The sequence below is a fragment of the Schistocerca nitens genome, chromosome 2, assembly GCF_023898315.1.
Source record: "Schistocerca nitens isolate TAMUIC-IGC-003100 chromosome 2, iqSchNite1.1, whole genome shotgun sequence".
In the NCBI taxonomy this organism is placed as follows: domain Eukaryota; kingdom Metazoa; phylum Arthropoda; class Insecta; order Orthoptera; family Acrididae; genus Schistocerca; species Schistocerca nitens.
Window position 1 is genome coordinate 412442813 of NC_064615.1, and position 24891 is coordinate 412467703.

Below are 24891 nucleotides of genomic sequence, written 5' to 3' on the forward strand. Positions count from 1 at the left end.
CATTGGGAGAAATGTGTTTGTCGCCAGGGTGACTACATTGAGAAATAAATATGTAGACATGAAAAATAAAGGTGCAGAATGTTAAAAACATTTGTTTTATTTGAAAAGATTAAAGAGTTTTCACTTAAAAATTTGGAGGTGTTACTTTTCAGCATGCCCTCATAACTGGTTTATACAAATGCAGTATCACGTTAATAATAATATGAGAAATCATATTCAATATGTGTAAGATGTTAACTTCGACTAGATACCATTTATCCACAAGGTATGTAACCCAACTTGTGCATCACCACAGTTACCCCAAACAAAGTCTGTTCATCCATTATAATGTTAGGTATTTACATCACAAATCCATCTGACGATGCTGTTAAAGCTAAGAATTTAGTGACCAAGATAAGAGTACATTGTACCAAACATGACTGCAGACTCAATGAAAGACTATGCCCAAAGTAATGAAATTTAATAACATTCTCAGTAAAGCACTTCCAGACAAAGATTCTAAATCTATAAACTTTAATAACATCACTTCTTTTGTATAACACAAATTAATTACAAAAAACTTTGCTGCTTTTCATCCAATGATTACAACATCCATCTCCCCTGCATCTCACAATAGCACTAGGAAACATGTCAGTCAAAGCTCCTGTTTACTTGCTCACTGATAGGATCCACTAACTAGATATACTCCGAGTAAATGAGTGCCCGTCCACTAGCTCCAGCCATGATCATATTGTTCGAGAGCTCGCATGTTATTACAAGATATAATCTGGGGAGTGTACTCCCCTGAAACCTGACTCACCAGGAAACCAGACATTTTTTACATCTTCAGACATGCTCTGAGCATATGAATGTGCAGAAATGGCTCAATCTCATCGAAAGACATTGCTGATCAGCTATTTTTAAACTATGGAATACCATAAGACATAATGTCATTTGGATGGTATGTATTCTCTACGGATACTCCTGCAGGACACTAACTGAATATATACTGCTCTTTTTTTTTTCTTTCTTCATTTTTTTTCATACTGCTCTGTTGTTTCTAGTATCAATATTCCAGTTTGGTCACCAATATGCTTAATGTGCTTCTAGTGCATAAAACGCTTCCAGACAATATAAATAATAGAAGTTTAACACACTTTCCTTTGCTGCTGTTTAAGATCTACAAAGACTTGTTAAAATTATCTTGCTTTTATTAACAATGTTGTAAAGTGACAGTCACACTGTAATGACATCCACCTCTAGCACTACTTTTCCTCAACAGTAGTAGTTGATACCAGTATTATTTTTCGAAGTTTGGACATGTTAATATTATCTCAGTTGCTTTTCTGATGATTTTCATATAATTTCATACACAGTATGCTATATTTCAAGCTAAAATTTATAGAAAGGAATACCTTTATTAATCAATAAGTACTAGTTCTCAATGTACAGTTAATTTTTTTTTTAGAAACATTTGAAATTATGAATTATTTGCACACTAAAAATTTCTGTTATTGATTTCACAAACCTGTACTGTTTACTAAGTTTATTTCTGGATTCATGTCTGAAATAATCAGAATTAATAATGTAATGAAAACTAGTAGGAATTCATTTGTCCAGAAAAATCGTAAACTCTTTTGAATATTGTTATTTCTGCAGAGTGTGAGAGTCATAAGCTTGCCTCTGATATGATTGGACATATTTTTGTATAATAGATGCGAACAATGTAATTTCTGCTTTGTTAATGCGAAAATTCAAAATACTGTATGATATACTAAAATGTGAGAAAATTCTGTGCAAATTTACATAAAAATTTTGCAACAACAATATTCCAATTTATTTAGTTCAAACCAACTATGAGGACCTAATGTTAGATTTTCAGCTTTGAGAATCAGACCCCTAGACAAGAACTGGAGCCATCTCAACATGACAGGATAAGTAAACTTGAAAGTTTATTGTAATCTTTGCTCCTCTCAAATCTTCATATAAAAGACTTTGCTTATTAATTACTCGGACTGGGCACTGTTTAATGTGGACAGTACATGGAAGAAGGAAGGAGAGAGAAGATTACAACACATATACCAAAGCAGTCTCATGCAGATATGACAGCATTTCCAATTTGCATAACCATACTAGGAAACTAATACAACAAAATCATAATGCAAACAGCAGTTAACTTGAAGCTATGTACTGCAGCTGCACTGAATCACATATAATACAAACAGCAAGATCTTCTTGTTCTCGTGCCAAGAAGCGGAAGCACCAAGTTATAATCAAGCACCTGATTTATCCATCTACTTTAAGTAATTCAAATATTATGCTTGGGGTGGGGGGGGTGGGGGTCTGATGACTAAGATGATAAGAGCCATTAAACACAAAGTTGTTTCCTTATTAATTATGACTAATTGTATAACAGAATTTGTGTTTATTGTACATTTGCTAATATCTCCAAAATGAGTTATTCCATAACTGCCCATTTCCAACTGCACCTCCACAGATACTGAAATCACAAACACCAACATTTGTCAATCATCTGAGTTTGCTCGGAAACAAACCCTACTTACCATCTTTTTATGACTTCTGATTCTCCAGTCAGTTTAAATCTGCGTGAAGATTGGTGCACTGAGGCAGAATTTGGATAGAAAGGTTTATGTAAGAATAAATGTAATTCAAGCTTTCTACATCTATTTCTTACAACACTTAAAACCACTGATATTTAGTAAATATTACAAATCACAATATATTCCTGTTACTGTCGCTATTATTTTTCTTCTCATCTTCTTATTCACCTTACTTTACAGGCACAAAATGAACTGTTGGAGACTACATGATGAAAACACATACAAAATAAAACCAGAAGTGCTACATGTTAGGCCCACAAACATACTTGGCAAGCAGATAAATAAGGAAATATTTCAATTAAATTAATTTCTAGCTCTTACAATCTGCTAAGAAACCCAGTACAAAATAAAATATTAAATAAGGTTCAATAGAGAATGGTCTGATTCTTATGGAGAGAAATGGATTGGTAACCATTTATGTTTGTGCCGAGTGCTGCTGGCACATTAATAAAACCATTGCTACCTGGAACTAGCTTTCTTCCTGGTGGTGGTGCAACTACAACTTCTATTTCTTGAAAGTCTTTCAATCTCCGTATGTCTTTATCCTTACGAAGAACTGTGTCTGGAAGCTTACGTAACCTCAACACTTGGGTAGCATTCACACCCAATTCATCACAGCACACACGTAAAAGTTTGTTGTATGTTAGCTCACTGTGTGGCAGCTCAATTTCTATGAAATCCAGTTCACCACTATTTGCAACACGGGCTTTGAGCACCAATTCTGGAAAAGTAAATATGTAAATGCTTGTAATCATTAATTAAACAAGATTCTCATGTTTGAGGCACCACTTTATGTAAGCATATTGCATACAATCACCTTCAAAATGCACCTGTAACTTATTTTCACAACTTTCATCAATTTTCACACTTTTTAATCTGTATATCTAGCAAAATCACATTTTCTGTAAAAATAAAAATTTATAAAATTACCTAAAGATTTTACATTTATTGAAAGTTATACAGAACGTACCTCAGGCACTATTTTACAGGGGAGTTTAAATAAGATTGTCAATATGTTTACAGCTGCAACTGAATGAAAAAATAGTAACATGCAAATCATGGTCACAGCTTTCTTACAACTTTTGCATTTTAACTAATGGCCTCAATATTTAGAATACAAAACATCTTTTCTGGAAGTGTTTTCTTTTTTTCTCTCTTGGTGGCTTACTACTACCGTTCAACACTGAATGGACCCATAGTAAGAGGACTGCTTCTAAATTGTGTGTCCTTGTGGGAGCAGGGGTAGGAGCACATCAATTAGCCAATTTCAACATGTAGTCATTTTTTAGGACTTCTCTATGTAACACACTTGCACGTGTATGAGGGGGAGACAACCCCCCCCCCCCCCAAAAAAAAATAGAAATTCATCATATCTTCTTTATTTCTTAATATTTCAACACCAAATTTTGATCACCTTCAAAGTATTCTCCATTGACCACAATGCACTTCTTCAAATGATCCTATTTTTCAAAACAGTTTTTAAATTTACTTATCGGGATGTTCTTTATGCCTTCCAGAGATTTTTGTTTTACCTCCTCCACAGTGGCAATACACTTTCCTTTCATGTCCCTTTTGAGTCTGGGGAAGACAAAGAAATCACATGGGGCTAGATCTGATAAGTAGGTGGGAGGGAGGGCTGGGGTGGGGTGGTTTTTTGCTCAAAAACTGCTTCACACAGAAGGCAGTTTGGGCCAGCGTGCTGTCATGATGGAAGAACAACTCGCCTATGCGCCAAAGATCTGCCCTTTTCTTCTGAATACTATCCCTCAATCTTTTCAAAGCCTCCAGGTAGAACTCCTGGTTGACAGTTTGACCCAGGGAAACAAACTCCATGTGCACAACACCTCTGCAAACAAAGAAACAAATGAGCATTGTCTTGATGTTGACTTCACTTGGTGAGCTTTTTTGGCACGAGGAGAGCCACTTGTCTTCCTCTGGCTTGATTGCAGCTTTGTTTTGGGGTTGTATCCATAGCACAATGATTCATCACCAGTAATCACCACGGAAAAAAATTTCAGGGTCCTCGAGCTGATTTTGAAGCTCAAAACATGCCTGAAGTTGACAATCCCTTTGCTCATCTGTGAGAAGGTGAGGGACAAATTTGACTGCAACTCTTCTCATGTGAAGATCTTCAAATAAAATCTTCTGAATTGAGCTCCATTATATTTCAGATATCTCACAGAGTTCATCAGTGGTTCAGTGTCGGTCTTCTCGAACGAGGGCATTGATTTTGGCGACGTTTTCATCACTTCTTGATGTTGAGTGGGGTCCTGAATGGGGTTGGTCTTCAACTGACATTTCTGCATTTTTGAAATGTGAAAACCACTCATCGACTCTGGTCTTACTTAGGGCAGCATCTCCATAAGCAGTCTTATGCATTATGACAGTTTCCGCAGCAGATTTCCCCAATAGGAAACCAAGTTTCACAGCCACATTTTGCTCTTGACATTCTGCCAGCATGTTTTTGCCGAAATGGAAAAAGTTGTTTTACTAAAAAAAAACTCTTATGGGTGAACCAATGCACTCACAGTTGCCCACCTTCGCACACTGACTCAGTTGGTGTAACCATAATGGATACATGGTCGAACATTGGGTTCTCCCATGCCCCCCTCCCCACCGCAGCCCAATTCCCGTTTCTTCAACCCCCCCCCCCGCATCCCCCCCCCCTCGTACATATTTTCTCCAATCTTCTATGTAACATCCTTACATGTTTACTCATTTTCTCCACTTTTTCACAATGATGTACACCCTGTCATATGCCAAGATAGTAAAAAGTTTTCCATTCTAGCAACCAACATGCTATCACTGGAGAAATAATATCCTTGCGTGGTCCCTTTCACTTCCAAAAAGAAGAAGAAAGTCCTGGGTGCTAGATTTGGTGAATAAGAAGGCATATGTGGTACAATTTCTTAGCCTAAGTGTGAAAGTTCCTTGAGTGGAGTGAATGGATGCTTTGTAAGGCAGACCAAATGCAATCATTCCCGATTTCTTCTGCTTCATTTCAGGATCCATGAAACTTCCTGACAGATTAAAACTGTGTGCCGGACCGAGACTCGAACTCGGGACCTTTGCCTTTCGTGGGCAAGTGCTCTACCATTCTCATTCAGGATCAATGATCGGTCAGAATATTTGGCTGACACCAGAGTCCAAGTCAATGAGTTATGAAACTTGCACTGTTTTTCAGCAAGTTCACTACTGGACCACTGCCAAGCAGCTGGTGTGTATGAAGACCACTGAAAAAGAATTGTGTATTGAAGAGACTGAGGGAAAAAAAGCCAAAAGTTGCATAATGAAGGTTTATTAGCCCTTGACCTAGGTTTCAAAAAACTGGTTACAAAATTATTTTTACCAACATAACAAAATATTAGTAATAGAAAAAATGTGTGAATAATTTTTTACCCAGAGTATAACAGTAAATCTATTGCATTTTCGTAGCCTTGTAGATGAAGTTTCTTTCTTACTTTAATGTAAAATGCTTTTATGTAACACAAGCAAGGCACAGTTCTTGCCTGCAAGTATTTAGTGCCCTCTGCAGACCAGTTTTTCCTAGTTTCTTGAACCTGTATATTTGAAGAGTTGGCCTTTGTCTCTGGCATGATGTACACTTAACTTATGTAAATATTTTAATCTTTGACTCCTGTAATAATTTTGACAACAGCCTCTTGCAGTTGGCAATTATTCTGAAGGATGCCAAATGTAATCTGACAGCTATCTAAAGCCATGGCATGTAATAATTCTTGTTTTTATGTCAATTTTATGCATGACAAGGGCCACTCGGCTTCAACTAATCTACCACCATGTGAGTACGCTAACCTCACAAATATTTTTCTGTTATTAATAGTTCGTTACGTTTGTAAAAATAATTTTAGTAACCAGTTATATATACTTTTATGGCCCACTCATTCTGAAGAAGATATTTTTGGAAATATTGAAACCTATGTCAAGGGTTTTGCAACTGATTACCTGATTTTTTCAACGTCTTCAGATTTATACAGCTGCTGAATTGTAGCTATATTTAAGATTTTGAAATTGTGTATTGTGCATATGGAGTGGAGAAGCATATTCAAAATGCAAGTGAAGCTGTACTTTGGAGCTTATTGTTGGGCTATAAATATGGAAATGTGTTAGTAATGTGTAATGACATAAAATGTTTTTCTGTGTTTAGGCAGTGTGGTATCAATAAGACAGTTATGAAAGCACATTCTCTTCAAAGCAAATTAGAATAGTCTTTACTAACATGTTTGTACAGGAAGTCTAAATCAGGAAAAGTTCAAACAGATATCACAGCCAATAATTCCAAATGATCACATCATTTTATTGTCACCACTGATGTTTACTTGTTATGCAAAAAGGGAATCAGGAAACTGAAGGACTGCTGCTGCTGCTGTTGTTGTTGTTGTTGTTGTTGTTGTTGTTCGTCAAGGACAGAAAATTATCATAATGCAATTTACTGATGATTTAACAGTTTTAGGCAATGTGAAAAGGAACTGGGTTTTGTGCTAAATGTAATGGAACATGTTCTAGCTGTAGAGAGATCATTCATGAGAATTAGCCAGTAATGCCCAAGAATGTAAAACTCGTGCCTAGTTTTGAATGTATTAATACGGGTCTGAAATTTGTAAAGAAACTCACAAAAGAATTACAATTAACTCAAAGCACCACACAATACGGGGCAAGTATTCATATATGTTCTTAAGAAGTTCTTTTTGAACTTAACCACATCAGGTCACAATTCATTTCTCATGTTAAAACTGGAAAAAATCACCACTCCATTTAGTGACCCGGGGGAGGGGGGAGAACCAATTCCCATTTGATATCATGCTATCCTGCTGTCACTTTTTGAGTCCTAGTATTGCTGCTGCTGTCAAAAGGCTGCATTTTTTTTTTTTTGCCCTATAGTGTTTAGTTTTACAGTGTTTCATGACTATTTATAATAGAATGTGATAACACTGCCACAATGATCTGTCCCTTTCTTACATATTTAATAAGGATGGCATCTTGAATACCAAACGACAGACAGCATAACCTTCCCATAAAAGATGGGTGGGGGTGTTTGTATTTTCATAGTTTGTTCCAACATTTTCCCCACTGTGATAAGATGTCTGAAAAACTCTTCTTCCTTGAACTTACACATTTTCAACATCTCTTTTGCTGATGTCATGTTGCTCCCTTTGAATGGACATTATAAATTACGGATCCACTGGAGCAACATGTTTCTCATCTTTAGTTCAACATGCACAACCCTACACTAATATGAACTACTCCGTAAACTATCTTGATGGTAATATACCTGTCAGAAAACAGCAAAGTTTCTATCTTTGTGATGGTTCTTCGTTCCTCTATCATAGATGATCTGCTACTTTTCAGTGTGTTTTCCAAACCTGTGATAAGTTTTCCTCTTCATCACAGTCTCATAAGCTGGAACATTATCCACACACATTATCACTATTTCATTGTCAAATTTATGCCACCAGTTTCCCTTCAACCTTCCAAATGCATATGACGAGTCTTTTCATATGCCTTGCTTCTTTGTTCCAGCAATGTCACCAAGAAGTGCAACTCAGATAGAGTTGCGCAAACAAAAGAAAAACACACCGTGCTTCCCATGCATATTCAAGTACTCGCACCTATTCCCCAACATAGGTTGGAATTTTGTTAACACCTCTTGTATATATGGCTTTGAGATCAAGGATTTAAATATAGATTTGACACTAAGTGTGGTTGTCCAATATTATGAATTATTCACATTTTACTGGGATCTCAACTAATTCAATCACAGTATTACCAAACCAATGTTTAGAGCGTATGTGAATATTTGTTATCTGCAGAAATTTGTTCCATCTTGCATATTTAAACATACAAGAGTGGTTTAAAAAGTTCTCTGAATCATCATGAGAGGTCAGCACTAGTGCAACGAGTTGTTCACATGATATTCGTAGGACTGTTGCCTGTAAACACATGCCACGTGAGTTGTAAACACATGACACGTCAGTGCTCTTTGAAGAGAGCTGTGGTGGTGACGTGGCTCTGTTGTTCCTGCTTGGTGATTTGCAAAGATGGGGAGAGGAAAAAAAATAAATAAATAAATAAAAAATAATTCGGGCAGTGATTAAGTACTTCGTAAAGAAAGGTATGAAAGCAAAGGACATTCAAGCCAATTTCCAGAATACACTGGGGGACTCTGCTCCTTCATATTCAACTGTTCCCAAGTGGACAAATTAATTTAAATTTCGTTGGGAGAGCTTAGATGGTGACCTGCACAGTGGTCGGCCAAGATCTGTCACTCCTCCAGAAATCATTGCAAAAGTGCACAAAATGGTCATGGAGGATCATTGATTGAAAGTGCATGAAACTGCTCACACTTGTCAGATGTCATCTGAAAGGGTATCTCACATTTTAACTGAAGAATTAGAAATTAAAAAATTATCTGCAAGATGGGTGCCAAGGCTCTTGACGCTGAATCAAAAGCGCATGAGAATGGACATATGGGAACAATGTTTGGCCTGTTTTAGGAGAAATGAACACTATTTTTTGTGCTGGTTTATGACCATAGATGAAACTTGGGTTCACTACTATACCCTATAGACAAAACAACAGTCAAAGCAATGGAAACATGCTGATTCTCTGCGATCACAGAAAGCAAAGACAATTCCTTCAGTGGGAAAGGTCAAGGCATCATCAGAGTTCTGGGATGTGAACGGGATTCTGTTTGTAAATTATCTCCCCACTGGGCAAACAACTGATGGAGAATACTATGCTAACCTCCTGGACAAATTGCAACAAAATATACATTAAAAAAAAAAACAAAAAAAGCCAGGCTTAGGAAGGAAGAAAGTCATCTTCCATCAAGACAATGCATGCTCGCATACTTGTGCCATCGCCATGGCAAAATTCCACAAACTAAGGTATGAATTGCCGCCGCACCTAACTTATTCATCTCTCTTCCCAAAACTGAAAATTTTTCTTGGTGGACGAAGATTCACTTCAAAAGAAGAATTGATAGCCGGAGTTGACAACTATTTTGCAGGCTTGGAGGAAACTCATTTTCGAGATGGGATCAAGGCCCTGGAACGCCTTAACAAATCTGTATTTGCAATTCGAGTGTTAGCAGACATAGGCGACATAAAAATGAAAAAGCTTGCATACTTTGCCTACTTTCATTCCATAATGTCATATGGTATAATATTTTGGGGTAATTCTTCAAGTCAAACAAAAGTTTTCTGAGTCCAAAAGCGTGTAATACATATTATTTGTGGAGTAAATTCATGGACGTCCTATAGAAACCTCTTCAAAGAACTGGGTATACTAACTACTGCCTCTCAGTATATTTACTCCTTAATGAAATTTGTCCTAAATAATATACCTCTTTTTTCCAACAAACAGCTCAGTTCATACATACAATACCAGGAACAAAAATGATCTGCACAAGGACTTAAAAGCACTTACTTTAGTTCAAAAAGGGGTCACTACTCAGGAACACGCATCTTCAATAATTTGCCAGCAAGCATAAAAAATTTAGTTACAAATAAAGATCAGTTTAAAAGAAGCCTGAAAGACTTACTAGTGGCCAACTCCTACTCCATTGACGAATTTTTTAATAGAAACAAATGATGTATTGTATACACTCATAGTATTAGTATTGTTATTTCAGCTTAAAAAAAAGTGACATGTTCCACATCCATGAGGATCTACTCAGTACGGATAAATGGAACGAAAAACTAATCTAATCTAATCATTGGACCAAGTGCATTAATCTACAAGGAGACTACATTGAACAATAAAACAAGTTTCAGTGATTTAAGTATCTTTTTTCTACTGTGTTCCGAGAACTTTTGAACCATCTTAGCACATAAAAAGAATCTACATGCCATGTCTAAAAAGTAATGTAATTTTTAGTAACATGTCATCTTTGTTGATAAATGTGACATGTGACAAAAACAGCAAGATATGAAGAATCACACATGAGGCAGCTCAGGTCTCATCTAATGACACAGCAGTGGACGTGTCTTATGAGCTGTGTTCATAAATGTGTTGACCCGTCATCTTTCCCACATAAAGCCATGAAGTGCAAGAGACTTGCTTTGTTGGAGATGTGATGGGGCACATTCATGAGCAGCTGTGGATTTTTTTTCTGGACAGCAGAAAGCATCAGTCGCTGGCAGTCAGCCTACAAGTGGGGAAGTGTAAAGACTGCTCGTCTGATTCCAGTAAGCTGTAAAATGATGGAAAAAAACTGAGTAATGACATTGCATCACCTTTTGCCTAACCCTTTACAATAACAAAATGGAAACCATTTGCAAGATTCAACAGGTTTCAGGTACAATGCTAACTCACAGAAAGCAATAGTACAACCACTCTAAGACAGGTGCACATCAGTGGACAGTGAATTGGGTACAGGCAGACCCTCCATAAGTCGAAATGAGTGTCACTGAGCAAGTGTTGGCTGTGGTCATTGAAGTCCATCGTATTACAGTACAAGAACTTGCAAATGAAACAGAGGTAATCAACACCAACTGGAAATAATCTCAGGGCATACTGGATAATGGCAAAGTAACCCCAATTTTAAGAACATAATGATCACAGGCCATGTGACGTAGATTTATGGGCATGACACAGAAACCAAGATCCAGTCATCACAGTACACAAATCTGACATCCCCAAAGCCAAAGAAAGCAAAGCAGGTCCACAGCAATCTCAAGGTCATATTAATCATTTTCTTTGGCTTGCATGAGGTGGTGCATCCTAAGTATGGACCGAAAGGCCAAAGCATCACAACAGAATACTACAAGCAGGTCCTTTGTCCCCCGTGACACTACGCGGCGCTAACAATCTGATATGTGGACAGCAAAAACTTGGCAGTTCCATCACAACAACGCACTTTAACATTCTGTGCATGTGGTTCCGATTTTCTTCACCAAATGCATCATTACTGTGGTTAGTCAGACTTCCCATACCCCTGACATGGCTCCATATGACTCCTGCCTATTTTCCGAGCTGAAAATGCCTCTGAATGGAACACAATTCCAGTTAAGACATAATGTTTGTTTGTTTTGTTTTGTTTTGTTTTAGGGTGCAAAAACAACTAATGTCATTTGCGCCCATGTCAGAACTGTAGAACACCAAGACAAAAAAGGAGTTAAAACAATACATGAAGCCTAGTTGACAGAAGGAAAGAAAGCTAAAAACAGGGACTTCCTCTTGGAGAAAAGTCCATAAAATACACCATAGAGAAAACAAAGTTCTTGAACTAAAGATTAAATATCCTTCTCCATATTGCTACGACGGATAAAAAGTAAAATGTAGTTGACAGCCCACGCATTTTTCAATAAAATGGCCAATAACTCCGATGGCAAATAACTTAGAACGTAAGTTGTTAAAAAAAAGGCGTTCAGTCAGGAAACGGCAAACTGTAAAATGTTGATGATAATGAGGACAAAGTGGTGGAGCAGCACCACTTAACAAGTGGCCGGCAGTGCCCAATACGCAACCTAGCTAAAATGATTTCCTTGTGGCGAGAGGGCTGAGAGGAGGTCAGCCAAGCTGCTGGGAGAGGTTTAATTCCCTGAAGCTTGTTTCCATGAAGGGCTTGTTTCCAGTAGTGATGCCAAAGTGACGCCACCTGCTGACAGATGGCAACGTAGGGGTCATTGTAAGGAATGGAAAGACTAGCATCCTTGGAAGTAGCCTTGTTTCCTGTCATACTGACATGACCAGTGACCACATAAACATCACAGCAGCTCCATCAAGAGTGAATGAGTGAAACCTTTCCTAGACCCGTTGCACTAGGGATGGATGGTGCACGGTGCACACAGGCTCTGAGAGGCACTGACAGAGTTGGAGCAAATGACATAACTGAAAAGCCTGTGCCACCAGAATTACTGCGTGGCCTGATACAGGGCAAAGAGTTCCACTGTAAATATTGAGCAGTGTTCCGGAAGCCGATACTGAAAATCATCAGCGCCAATAACAAAGGCACACCCGACACCACAGTCTGTCAGAGCCATCAATGTACACAATAGTATTATCACGAAGTTACGTGCGAAGGTTGAGAAACTTGTGGCAATAGAGCAATTGATTGATTGATTAATTGAGAGGGTTTATGGGGCAAACGGCGAGTTTCTCAGTCCTGCAATTCCGAAGTTACTCACAGAAGAAAGAGCGCCCACTAATAATGGACGGATCCAGTCAGGGGAGTCAAACTATAAAATAATGAAGTTAAAACACACATAGTAAATGTATAAAAGGTGAGACCAAATCTAAAAACTGGAAAAACAGATTGGCCTTTACATGGGGGAATGGTCATGGGGTCCCAGACCGAGAAGACATTAAGAGAGGTCCCAACCACAACCACCCTGCACCTGCTCCAGGAGAAAAGCAAAACTTTATATCTGGAAATAAAAACCATTTTCATGGAGGAAACTGAGTACTAGTTCAACCATCCGTCAATCGTCTGCTAATATTAAAATGAAGGAATCTGGAAGACTATACTTAGCACAACCGGCCAAAAGAAGCGGACATTCCGCCAATATGTCGAATACCGTCAGTCTGGCTCCACAACCACATTGTGGGGGTGGTGCATTAGGTATGACAATGGGCCTGGTATGACCAATACGTAAACGGCATAAAACAATGGACTCCTTCCGAGAGGAGTGGAAGGAAGAATGTCAAACTGCAGTAGACTCCTTGATTGTGTGGAATTTATTACTGTGAGCAGCAGCACACCAGAGAAATTTGACAGTTATCCGCATATCCACAACTGGAATCATGAAAGCGAATGGGAGGTAAGTATCTGCTTCTCTAGCCAAACAGTCAGCCAATTCATTCCCCAGGATGCCCTCATGACTTGGGACCCAGAGAAAGACCACTGAGCAGGTGGCATGGCCAAGGGCAGAGAGAAGGTCATGGATAGCAGAGACCAAAGGATGGCGAGAGTAGCATTGGTCAATAGCCTGCAGGCTGCTAATTTGAGTTGGTACAAATTAAAACATTGTGGAGGGAGGCCTGAGAAACAAAATGGAGGGTTCTGTGAATGGCAAGGTGGTCTGCTGTGCACACACTACATGATCCCAGCAATAAATGGTGTTCTAAGCCAATAGGAGAGGTAAGAGTGTATCCCACCCTATCTATTGTCTTAGAACCATCAGTGTAGAAGATGGTGGCACCCTGGAACTCTGCAAGGATGGCATGCAAAAGACATCAGGAAACCATAGGGGCGGAAGAGACCTTAGGACCCTGGAATAGGTTGGTCCTAATCCGTGGTCGAGGCACCATAAAAGGGGGGAGTGTGGGAGGAAATACATGGGACGCATTCCAGTGAGTGGAGATCCCGACAGACAGGACTGAAATGCATTCCAATCAGAAATCCCACCCGGGGGTAGTTGTTGCGAGGGAGACATACCTCGTTTGCGAAGAGGGCAGGGTACACGGGATGGTCATGAAATTAGCAAATAGCAATTGTGTAAGAAACAAGGAGATGGCTTCATTGTATTTGTAGAGGGGGAATCCCCAATTGTGCGAGGAGACTCAACAGGACTAGTGCGTAAGGCACCAATAGCCAGACACACCCGACAATGGTGAACAGGATCACGTATTTGCAGAATAGAAGAAGCTCTTGAGCCCGCAAACCTACCATAATCTATCTGGACGAGGCCAGAGCACAGTCAAGATGGAGAAGAGTTGTACGGCCTGCATCCCAATATGTGTGGACCAAAAGGTGGAGAGCGTTAAGATTCCGCATGCATGTAGTCTTTAGGTGGTGAATATGGGGCAGCCACATCAGCTTTTTATCAAAGATAAGGCCCAAGAAATGGGACTGTACTACAACATTGAGGAGTTGATCGCCTAAATGAAGTTCTGGATCAGGGTGTACTGTGGGTCTATGACAAAACTGCATAAACCGTGTTTTAGATGGAGAAAACTGGAAGCCAAGGGAGTGGCCCACACAGAGGCCCATCGGATGGCACCTTGGAGCTGGTGATCAGCAGATGCTACAGAGTGGGAGCTGCAACAGATGCAAAAATCATTGAGCACAACGCTGGGGTAACCACAGGACCAACAGAGGTAACAAACCCATTGATTCTATGAGGAAGAGTGTAACACAGAACCCTGTGGGATATCGTTTTCCTGAAGAGAAGAGCCAGTGAGATAAAAATTCATGGATAAAAATCTGAAGGGGGGCTACAGAGGCCTCAGTCATGGAGCGGAACTGAAATGTGATGGCACCAAGCCATTTCGTATGCTTTGTGTAAGTCAAAGAATATCGCGACAAAGTGCTGCGGTTAGTAGAAGCCTGTCGGATTGCTGGTTCCACTATGAGTAAATGGTCAGTTGGAGATCGTCCTTCCCAGAAGGGACGAAAGGTCCAAGGCGGCTGAAGCTAACCATCGTCTTGAGCAGTTTACAAAGTACATCCTTCAGGCTAATCGGGTGGTAGCTGTAGAGGTATGTTGGGTTCTTCCCGAACTTATAGACAGGAATAACTATACTGTCTCGCTATCGCAACGGGAAAGCACCTGTGAACCAAATGCGGTTGAAGACCCTGAGGAGATGTTGCCTCTAGGCAATGTCCAAGTGTTGGAGAATCTGGTTGTGGATGGAATCCAGGCCTGGGGCCGTGTCACATGAAGAGGTAAGAGCCTGCAAGAATTCCCATTCAGTGAAGGGTTTATTATAAGGTTCAGCGTGGTGCAGGTTGAAACAAAGGCTGGCTCTGTTCAACTCAGCATTTCTGCCGGAGAAAGGTAGCAGGATAGAAAGAGGAAGCCGAGGCCATCGTATGCTCTGCAAGGACCAATGGACCCGTGCACAGAGCATCTTGGAGCTTAAGTCCCTAGCCCAGAAGGCTACAGAGCTTGGACCAAATCTGCGATGAAAAGGCATACGTCCCCAGGGAGGAAAGTTAGCGCTCCCAGCATTCCTTTTTACTCAGGTTAATATGCTAACGAACCTTAGCATGGAGATGCTTAAAAGCAAGGACGTTAATCTGTGAAGTGTGTTGTTTAAATTGCTGCAGCAACTGTCGGCAGTCCTGGACAGCAACTGCTACATCCTTGGTCCACCCATGGTACCGGTCGACGATGACGGGGACATGAGGATAGCAGGTCAGCAGTGCCGGCAGCATGGAGAATAGTGGTAGAGACATCTTGCTCGACCACATCAATGCAATTCGAGAGGGAGGTGTTGAAGTGCACAGCAGATATATATAAAGGCCAATTGGCTCTGTGGAATGCCCAACATGGGGGTCCTGTCTGTCTGAGTCAGCAGGGGAACAACAGAATCACCAGAAAGCAGTCACTGTCACAACGATAATCATGGGATGACCAATGTAGAAAAGTTACAAGAGCAGGAGAGGAGATCATGAGATCGATAGTAGTAAAGGTGCCATGAGTGGCACTTAAGTGGGTAGCGGAACCACAATTGAGAATACACAAATCAAAGTCTGTACAAAATGGTCAATTAGGAGACCCCAACAAGTTGTGGCACTCCCCCCACAGTGGGTGGTGGGCACTAAGTCCCCAAGGAGGAGGAACAGGGGCAGGAGCTGCTGTATTAAGGTAGACAGTTAAACATATGGGAGTGGCCTACCTGGAGGGAGGTAGACATAGCAAACGGTGATTGCCAGGGTCATTTGCACTCTAACCACTATTGCTTCCAGTTTGGTACAAAGGGGGATGCAGTCACTAATGACATCAGGGTGAACCAAAGTGCAGATCCCGGCAGATGCTACCCCGGAGCCGGCGCGGTTCCGACAGAATGCCCGATAACCACGGAATGTCGCAGAGTGGTCATCATGGAATTGTGTTTCTTGAAGAGCAAGACAGAATGCGGAATAGGAGGAAACAAAATATTGTACTTCCGCCAGGTGATGATAGTAATTATTGCAATTCCACAGGATGATCATGTGGTGAGAGTTCAGGTTAGACATAAAGAAGCCGAGAGCAGGTCATGTCACTCGGTCAGTGGTCGTCACCAAGGATGGGGTGACATACATAAATAAGACATCAGACTCAGGTTGTGAGGGGGGAGAAGGCATCTGCAAAAACTGGAACCGAAAGAGGGCATGCAACCTTGTGGCGTACAGATGGTGTGTCTTGTGGCTGCGTTATATTAGAAGGCTTCTGGTCTGACAGATGCTGTGGAGAGCAGTCCTGGTGGGGAGTCCCATCACTGGCAGGGGCTGAAGAAGGGGGGGGGGGCACTTCTTCAGCTGGGGAGGTCATGGGAACTGCAGGGAAAGGGGAGGGGAGGGTGGGACAGGGCTGGTGTCAGGAAGAGGTAGGAGGAGGAAAAGATGTAACAAAGGCAGAAGTTGAAGAAAGTGACACTGGAAGCAGTCTCTCTCATTTTTGGCAAGCCCCAGCGTAATACAGACGATCCTGGGACTTGTTCTCTTGAATCTTCTTTTCTCTCTTGTAAGCAGGGCAATCCAACAAGTGAGAGGAGTGGTGGTCATGACAATTGACGCACACAGGTGGCGGAACACTGAGGCTTCCCTCATGGAGTGGGTGTCCAGCCACCAACCAGAGGGTCTGTTGAACAGCAGGAAGACCTATGCTCAAAACGCAAGCAACGAAAGACCTCATGGGTCATGAGATGTATGACTTCATGTTACATCTGTAGCATATAACCTTGACCTTCTCTGGGAGGATGTCCCTTTCAAAAGCCAGAATGAATGTGTTGGTATTGGTGACCACAGTTCCTCATCAGTTTGCAGGATGAGATCCCTATGAAAAATCACACCCTGGACCATATTTAGAGACTGGTGAGAGCTAACAGACACCAGGACATCACCAACATGATCACCAGAATGAAGAGCTGCAGACTGGGCAGCAGAAGAAGCTTTGATCAACAGGGAGCTCAACCGCATCTTACTAACACCACATGTTTTGGTAGGCTCTTTGTATGTACCAAAACATGTGGTGCGTGGTTGGAATGATCTCAGCGACAAATCTAAAGTGTACAGTGAGAACTATTACATGTGCAACAACGAGGATGCAGTGTGAATGCATTTACATCGATTGGATGAACGTTATGGAAACAAACACTCGAAACCGACGTTTCACGACAATTAATCTATAAAAACACACCAAATGTAGAAAGAAAGCGTGTAAACCGTCTGATGATGAATCGCAACAATTCCTTTGAATAAAGGAACTCAAAGTAAATTTGTGGCTGGTTGCTGTCCTAACACCATCAACATTTGTCTCTGATGGTTGCTCCCTGCAACTGGGATACCCCCCCCCCCCTCCTCCTCCTCCTCAGAGGGGTCTCGCCAACCTCAGGTGATTGCTCCTGACGGAGTGACCAATTGGCAATTTGGGAAGGTAACAGCTCAGACAATCATCCCTCCCTGGACCTGGCCTGTATCAGGGAGTTCGTACAAACCCTACCTGTCAACCCGAGGCTGGGAATTACGTGATATCCATCACCTGTTACACATCAAACATTTGGGCCAGCCTTCAGGAGCACACAGGACACAGGGAGGAAGAAGAAATAGAGGAACCTCGAACGCCAAAGTGGAGGAAGGATAGGAGAAGAGGGGGGAGGGAGGAACAAACAGTGCAGGAACTGTTGTGGTGTCAGAGTATTGAAATTCAGGACATATTCCCAAAAATATCTCAGACATGTTCCCCAACGGAGGGGAAAAAGAATAGCAGGGCAGACAGACATGGAGGATGGAGTGTTGCAAAGGCTGGGGCCCTGTGGTAGCCAAGCTTGACATCACCAAACAGAGGTGAGCTGCCCTGGGGGGAGTTAAGACGCGATGCGGAAAGCACGCTCACCATTTTGAAGAAACATTTTCCAGATTGGTTGGTTGATTTGGAGGAGGGGACCAAACAGTGAGGTCATCAGTCCCATCGGATGAGGGAAGAAATTCGGTCATGTCCTTTCAAAGGAACAATCCCAGCATTTTCCTGGAGCGATTTAGGGAAATTACGGAAAACCTAAATCAAGATGGCCAGATGCGGGTTTGAACCGTCATCCTCTCAAATGCAAGTCTAGTGTGCTAAACATAGCACAACATCGCTCACTCTTTTTCCAGGAGAGAGGTGCCCCACCAAACCTGCAAGCAGTCAATGAGGCCAAAAAGCCCTATCAATAAATTGATTCTGATTACTGTCCATAGTCAGGCCCGCCTCTTTAGCTGAGTGGTCAGCAAGGCAGACTGCCATACAGGTGACTCAGGTTCAATTCCTGGTACTGCCAGGGGTTTTTGCATGTGCAACATATTTAGTCAGATGAAGGTAGTTAGAGACAAGTGCAGATTTTCATACTCAAATTGTCCTTGCAAATCCTTTAGTCTCTGCAGTAATACAATAAACCCACTTAATTGTGTTACATGGCTATCATTCACTGAAACGAATGGAATAGCATTAGATGTAAAGACGACATGGGCCAGTTCGCTTCTTCCAGCCATTTGTGTGTTTTAAATCACTTCCCCAAATCAATTTAGGCAAATACTGAGAATTTTCGTATCATCAGGTCATAGCCAATCAGATACTCTTTACTGCCTGGATTCCTAAAATTTTTAAAGTGAAAATCCTAATAATATAAGCTCATAATTATTATTTTATACCTCATGTTTCATTGTTCCATATCTTTTCTTTTAATGAATTGTGGGCATGTTAAAACACTTTTCCTATTTCCATATAATAATGTTTTACTGCATTATCATACCCTGAGACAAGCTGCCACTGAGGAATAAATGTATGTTAAATGGGGCAGTGTAACAGGGATGATGTGTCAGAGCCCATTCTAGAACCTCCTGCAGACAGTTGGGTTTAGAATGTCCTGAACAAGCACTTCCAAGTATGAGGTCTCCTTAGTACTGAATCAGCTAATGCTGGTATGAGGTTGTTGTCAGAATACAACAGTAACATTCATGTGTAATACTGGAACTAGAAATAATTTACACTGTACATCATTCCGTTATAGTGTGGCAAAGAAAGAAGTGAGGCATTCCGCCATAGAAATCTTTGACCATCAGCCCATTATCAAAAAAATTTAATATATAATGAAATTAACTTCAAACAATAAGTAGGATCATATCTGCTTGACAAACTGCTACGCCACACGAAGAATTCCTGAAAGTGTACATGTGGATGTGCGTGTGTAGAGAGAGAGAGAGAGAGAGAGAGAGAGAGAGAGAGAGAGAGAGAATCACTGTCTGTGTGTTAAAAAAATAATGTACAATCACCTTCAGGAATCATGTAAGTGATCAGCATGGTGCATATTTTCCACTGTTGCACTTAAATTGTAGCATTGTCTCATTCCATATCATAATGAGAGATCCCAATTATAATCCATGAAACAGCTAAATAACTCTGCCATGTGGCTTGATGGCTCAGTACACTGTAGTCTAACTACAGATCCAAAGGGTCGGAGTTCATTCTTCAATCAATTCTAGAGTATTTTTCCTGTCCACTAACCACTCGTTCATCTCTGGCTCATTAATGCGAAAATCGCAAGTTGCACTGGGTTGGAGATCACGTTAAACTATAGGTCCCCTGTAACTGGCTGGGTACGTCAGTTCACAGGCCAAAGCCAAGAGTATACTACCTCCAAAAGAAGCTGACTTAGTAAAGAACTGTAGCTTCAAACCAACCTTCAAGTTAAGAGTCACATAACAGAAACATATAAAAGGAATACATTTCGTCAACTTACATTTGTTCGCAGTAACAAATGTCTGTGTGCAAAATTCTTTCATTTCAGTATATGTTTTCAGTTGCATGCACATTATTAAATTTTTTTGTAATTATAACTTGTCCATACAGCAAACTACTTAAGGATTCTAATGGAGTAGCTACAGGAGCAGACAACGTCCTGCTCCGTTGGATTATTGAAAAACGAACATGCCTTAAAAAACGTTGCGGAACATTGTGGACTAACACAGCAAGAAACCTGAGATTTTATTGTATCAACATCCAACAACCTTTATTTGCATATGCTATTGACAACTGCAACATTGTAAAATGAAATGCAGCCATCTGAAGATAAGCATAATGGCCAAATACCTGTCATGGCAACAAAGTAAAGCTTGTTAAATGTATTTATCGCTTCTTCTAGCCCCCCCCCCCCCCCCCCCCAAGAATCTTTAACATGACAGTTGTTAAAATCATGGTTAGCAAGCTGCTATAGAATTTCTATTTTTCAACATATACTCCACATAACACTACACAGTGTACTTCTCTTTGCATCATATATGAAGATTTCTTCCCCCTCCAATTCCTAAACACTTTGCACAAACTTCTTACTATTGCTACCAGGATCAATGCTACCAAATAGGCCTACTGTCTTCAGGTGTATTACCCCAATAGAATAAATGGTTGAGAAAGCAGACTATCTTGTTTTGTCTACATGTGAACACAGTAACATTATGCGGCTACATTCCAATTAGATTATCAATGGGATGACCCAATTTTAAGCAAATTATGCATCTCAGTTCCAAGAAACATTGGTATAACCATTACCATCTATTTGTGGTATTTTGATGTCACTGTCTTTTGATTGGAATTACATTTTGTGAGAGCTGATTTAAGATCAAAAGAGTCTGCTGTAAACCAAAGGTAGCCTGTTCTGGAATTCTCTTCGCAGTCTATTATGTCTGACAATTGCAAATTTGTCTTAATGTCAGTGTCTCTGACAAACATAACTATGCAGAGATATATTATTTCATGTCTGAAATGTGAACTTCAAACTTAATCACTTAGCTGTCAAAATGGAAACAGATATAAATTGTTTTTGTCATGATACCATTACTGACGAACATGTTGACAACTGCTGCAAAATCTAAAATGTGTTTAAACAACAGTAGGACCTAACTTAATACCAAAAAGAGTCAGTCGCCCTAATGATTTCTTTCAAAACTATGTCGTTCATAAGCTGTTCATACTGTAGCAAAATCTAAAGCATAACTCCTAACAATAATATAATTTGCGTTTACATCTTAATGCATTTATAGACTGGGAAGATAACCTTTGGCAAAAACAGAACCCAAATTGAAATGCGAAAAATGTGTCCTTAATATTATGGCAGATGTAAATCTTACCATCACAGATTGCACCACTATGCTGGGCAGACTTTGGAACAGCTGCATGCACTGGCACACTCGAATTTGAAAGCCCGGAGTCTGCAGCAGGAGGCTTCCTTGAATTCATGGTGATAAGTGTTGGGTTCTTCAGATAATTGGGTACTATTGGTAGCTGTTGGGTAGAATCTTGGGCATCAGTATTAGACGGCGTTTCCAATAGTTTACGAATTTCTGCGCTACTACATAAAGCTGCAGGTAGTTCGCCCTTGTTTGTCAAAATGTTCTTGTCAGCTCCATTTGCGAGCAACAGAAGTACTATATCTTTGTGACCTCTTTTGGCAGCCCAATGCAATGCTGTCCTAACCAAGAAACAGATAAGGAAATATCAAACACTGTTACGTCAACACTGACAGTTGTAACCTCACTGGGAAATAACATCTTACCAGCCGTTGATTTTATGTCGTGCGTTAACATCTAGGGTGCCATTACTCAGAAGCAATTCTACTGTTTCTATGTCACCTATACAGGATGCTTCCCTCAATGACTCTTCTCGCAAAGAATCATGCTGCACATTTTTCACTAGTTCAGTGTTATGATTTTCCGCTGTATGACTAGCATTCATCACATACACACAGCGACTCAAGTCACACAACACCTACTGTTGCACCAGCTGCACTAAATTTCTCCCCTGATTTTTCTTTCACAGATCTTGCCAACCTCTACCTACTACAGCATCCTCAGAGAAAAAAATCGCCGACAGGTTTTGTCGATAGGATTTGCTAAAGGCGAGAATTCATTATAATTCGTATAAATTAATGATCATATTTTAACAGTAACATACGATATCTCACAAATAAACTGTGACATTTATTAGCAGACCACGCATTGTGACTAACATCTGCATGATTGTGGGCTCATTAGCTTTATTTCGAGCGGCAGAAACCAGACGTTTGTGTCATTACCCTACGGTTTAACAAGATAAACCATTTGCTATGTAAGATTTTTATTGTATACAAACGTGGAAACGATGATCAAACTTAATTATTAAATCTTAGCAATTGTCAAAAAACCTCGCACGAACAAGGACTGAATATTACATACAGTGAAACGACTTACTTCTGTCATTTACAATCGACTCTCGATAGTTTGACACACGATAATTGGAAACTCTCAATAATTTGAAATTTTGTTACTGCTCCCTTGAAAAAATCTCGAAAAATCGAAAAATATCAATGTATTTTAATCCCCTCGGCAATCTGATGCTATAGTGGTGAAGGTACCTCACCAAAACTTTCTAATTTGAAGGCAGGACTTTCCCATCCTCTATACTTTGAAGTCCGCTTCTGGGATTTCCACTGAAGTCCTCCTCCTTCGGTGACTTCCCGTACAGGCTCGGACCATCTGTCGTTTGTTTCTCCGACCTATGTACTTTTCACTCACACTGTGTTCTAGTCAATCCGTGTTTCCTGAAACTGTGAAATGCCATGAACGTTAGAAGGAAGAAGGTAATTTAAAAAAAGCTTGTTGTTGTAGCTGTGGAGAGTGGAATTTAAAAAAAATTTCATGCAAAACAGATCGCTATTTTACCATCTACCTTGTCGATTATTTAAAAAATAATAATCGTGTAACTATAAGTGTATCAGGGACTGAAAGAAAAATGCCACGGCAGTGTGAATTTCCCCGTGTTGAACAGTACTTACTCAAGTGGATAAATCGGTGTAGGCCTAGAGGACAGAACGTTCCCATGGGTGGTTTCATGTTGAACGAAAAAAGTTAAGTGTCTTGTTCAGTCTCTCAGGAGTGAAGGATTAGCGTAAATGAAGGGTAGCTCTCAAATTTTAAGAAAAATCTGTGGAGATTGTGCCAGCGTGGACAGTTCCCTTAGTATTGCATGGACTGGTGAAGTAAAACTACTTCTGAATGGCTACGACACACCCAACATATTAAACACAGGTGAAATTACTCATTTCGTTTTATAAATGTCTTCTTGATAGCATCCTGGCATTCAAAGACGAAAAGTGTTATGGAGGAAAATTGAGCAAAGACGGAATAACTGTCCTTATAGCTTGTAACATCTGTGGATCTCAAGCACTGAAACCACTGATAGTAGTGAAATCTGCGAGGCCACGTTGTTTCAAAGGGGAGAAAACGGCTTCTCACAACTTATCACTGAAACAAAAGATCATTGATGACGACAGGACACAGAACACATACAGACAGACATGTGTAATGTATGTCTGTGTGACATAACTGCTTCATGAATGGCTATGAAAAAGGACAAACGCAAAATTTTACTCTTTTTGCACAACTGGGAAAACTGATTTTTGTCCCACCCAAAACATCAAGATAGCAATCATTGTACCAGGGCATAATACAATATTTTAAAACACCCTACCGTAGACAAATCACTTCACTGGTGCTGGATAGAACTGAAAAATGCGAGAAGGAAAACGTGATAGTTTTGACCGTTATAACCATGATTGATAAGGGCTGGAAAAATGTCAACCCTGTTACTCTGGTATAGTTCCTTCAGAAAGTGCTCATTTGTTTTGAAAAGAGAAAACGCGGAAAAAACAGCCATCAGAGGCGCGAGAATTAAGGAAGTTAGTCTCGCCAGACTCATGGTGGCAGCTTCCACCCAGCTGTGATTCTTTGAGGATTCTGGTCATGTTGATGATGACATCGGTATCCATGGTGTTCTAACATATGCTGAACTGTTGGCTTGTCACGATGAAGACGAGGAAGATAACGAAGAACGATGGTCACATTTACCAACGCAAAGTTACCTGTCCATACTCTATGCTCCTAAGCCGTCAGAACGGAAATGAGTGATAATTTCTGCTCAACTCTCATTATCACCGAAATTTTCTGGACAATGCTAGATGAGTCGCTCTCTCAAAAGAAAAACACTAACAATCTTTCAAAATGAGGTGTAACATTTTTGATTTGTTTGTTTCTCATATACTGTATGCATGTACCATTTGTATATATGCTTGTGTTATTTTGGACATAATTAACCCTTCAGACCCTGTAGCTACAATTGTATACATTAACTTTTACTGTGTCTTAACTGCAATGGAAGTATTTTTCCCAATTACAAGTGGAGGCAAAGATTTGTGAATTTTCAACCTTTTCATTTTGCATAAGTGCTGCCAACTGTTGTGCATCGCTATGAAAATATTAACTAGTAAATGTAGCAGTGCGCAACAGCTTGTGACCACCAGAGTACATGGATGTGGTTGATTCGCTGTATTCCACTGT

General features: G+C 40.3%; 2 protein-coding genes across 3 annotated transcripts; one reads left to right on the forward strand and one right to left on the reverse strand.

Moving 5' to 3' along the window:
• Nucleotides 1-444: 444 nt before the first annotated feature.
• LOC126236276 (ankyrin repeat domain-containing protein 40-like) lies at nucleotides 445-22371 on the reverse strand. 2 transcript variants are annotated; one of them, XM_049945436.1, is made up of 3 exons: nucleotides 22074-22371; nucleotides 21649-21989; nucleotides 445-3321 (listed from the first exon to the last, which is right to left on the reverse strand). In XM_049945436.1, the coding sequence occupies exons 1-3, from the start codon at nucleotides 22250-22252 to the stop codon at nucleotides 2966-2968; spliced, it is 876 nt and encodes a 291-aa protein (XP_049801393.1). In that variant the 5' UTR covers nucleotides 22253-22371; the 3' UTR covers nucleotides 445-2965. The 2 variants fall into 2 exon arrangements, with proteins under 2 accessions (XP_049801393.1, XP_049801394.1); XM_049945437.1 differs by having other exon boundaries at nucleotides 21649-21984; nucleotides 22074-22250.
• A 1076-nt stretch (nucleotides 22372-23447) lies between these two features.
• On the forward strand, nucleotides 23448-24458 carry LOC126235058 (uncharacterized). Its single transcript, XM_049943794.1, has 4 exons — nucleotides 23448-23583; nucleotides 23642-23861; nucleotides 24031-24148; nucleotides 24288-24458. Exons 1-4 carry the CDS (start codon nucleotides 23448-23450, stop codon nucleotides 24456-24458), a joined length of 645 nt encoding a protein of 214 aa, XP_049799751.1.
• The last annotated feature ends 433 nt before the right edge of the window (nucleotides 24459-24891 follow it).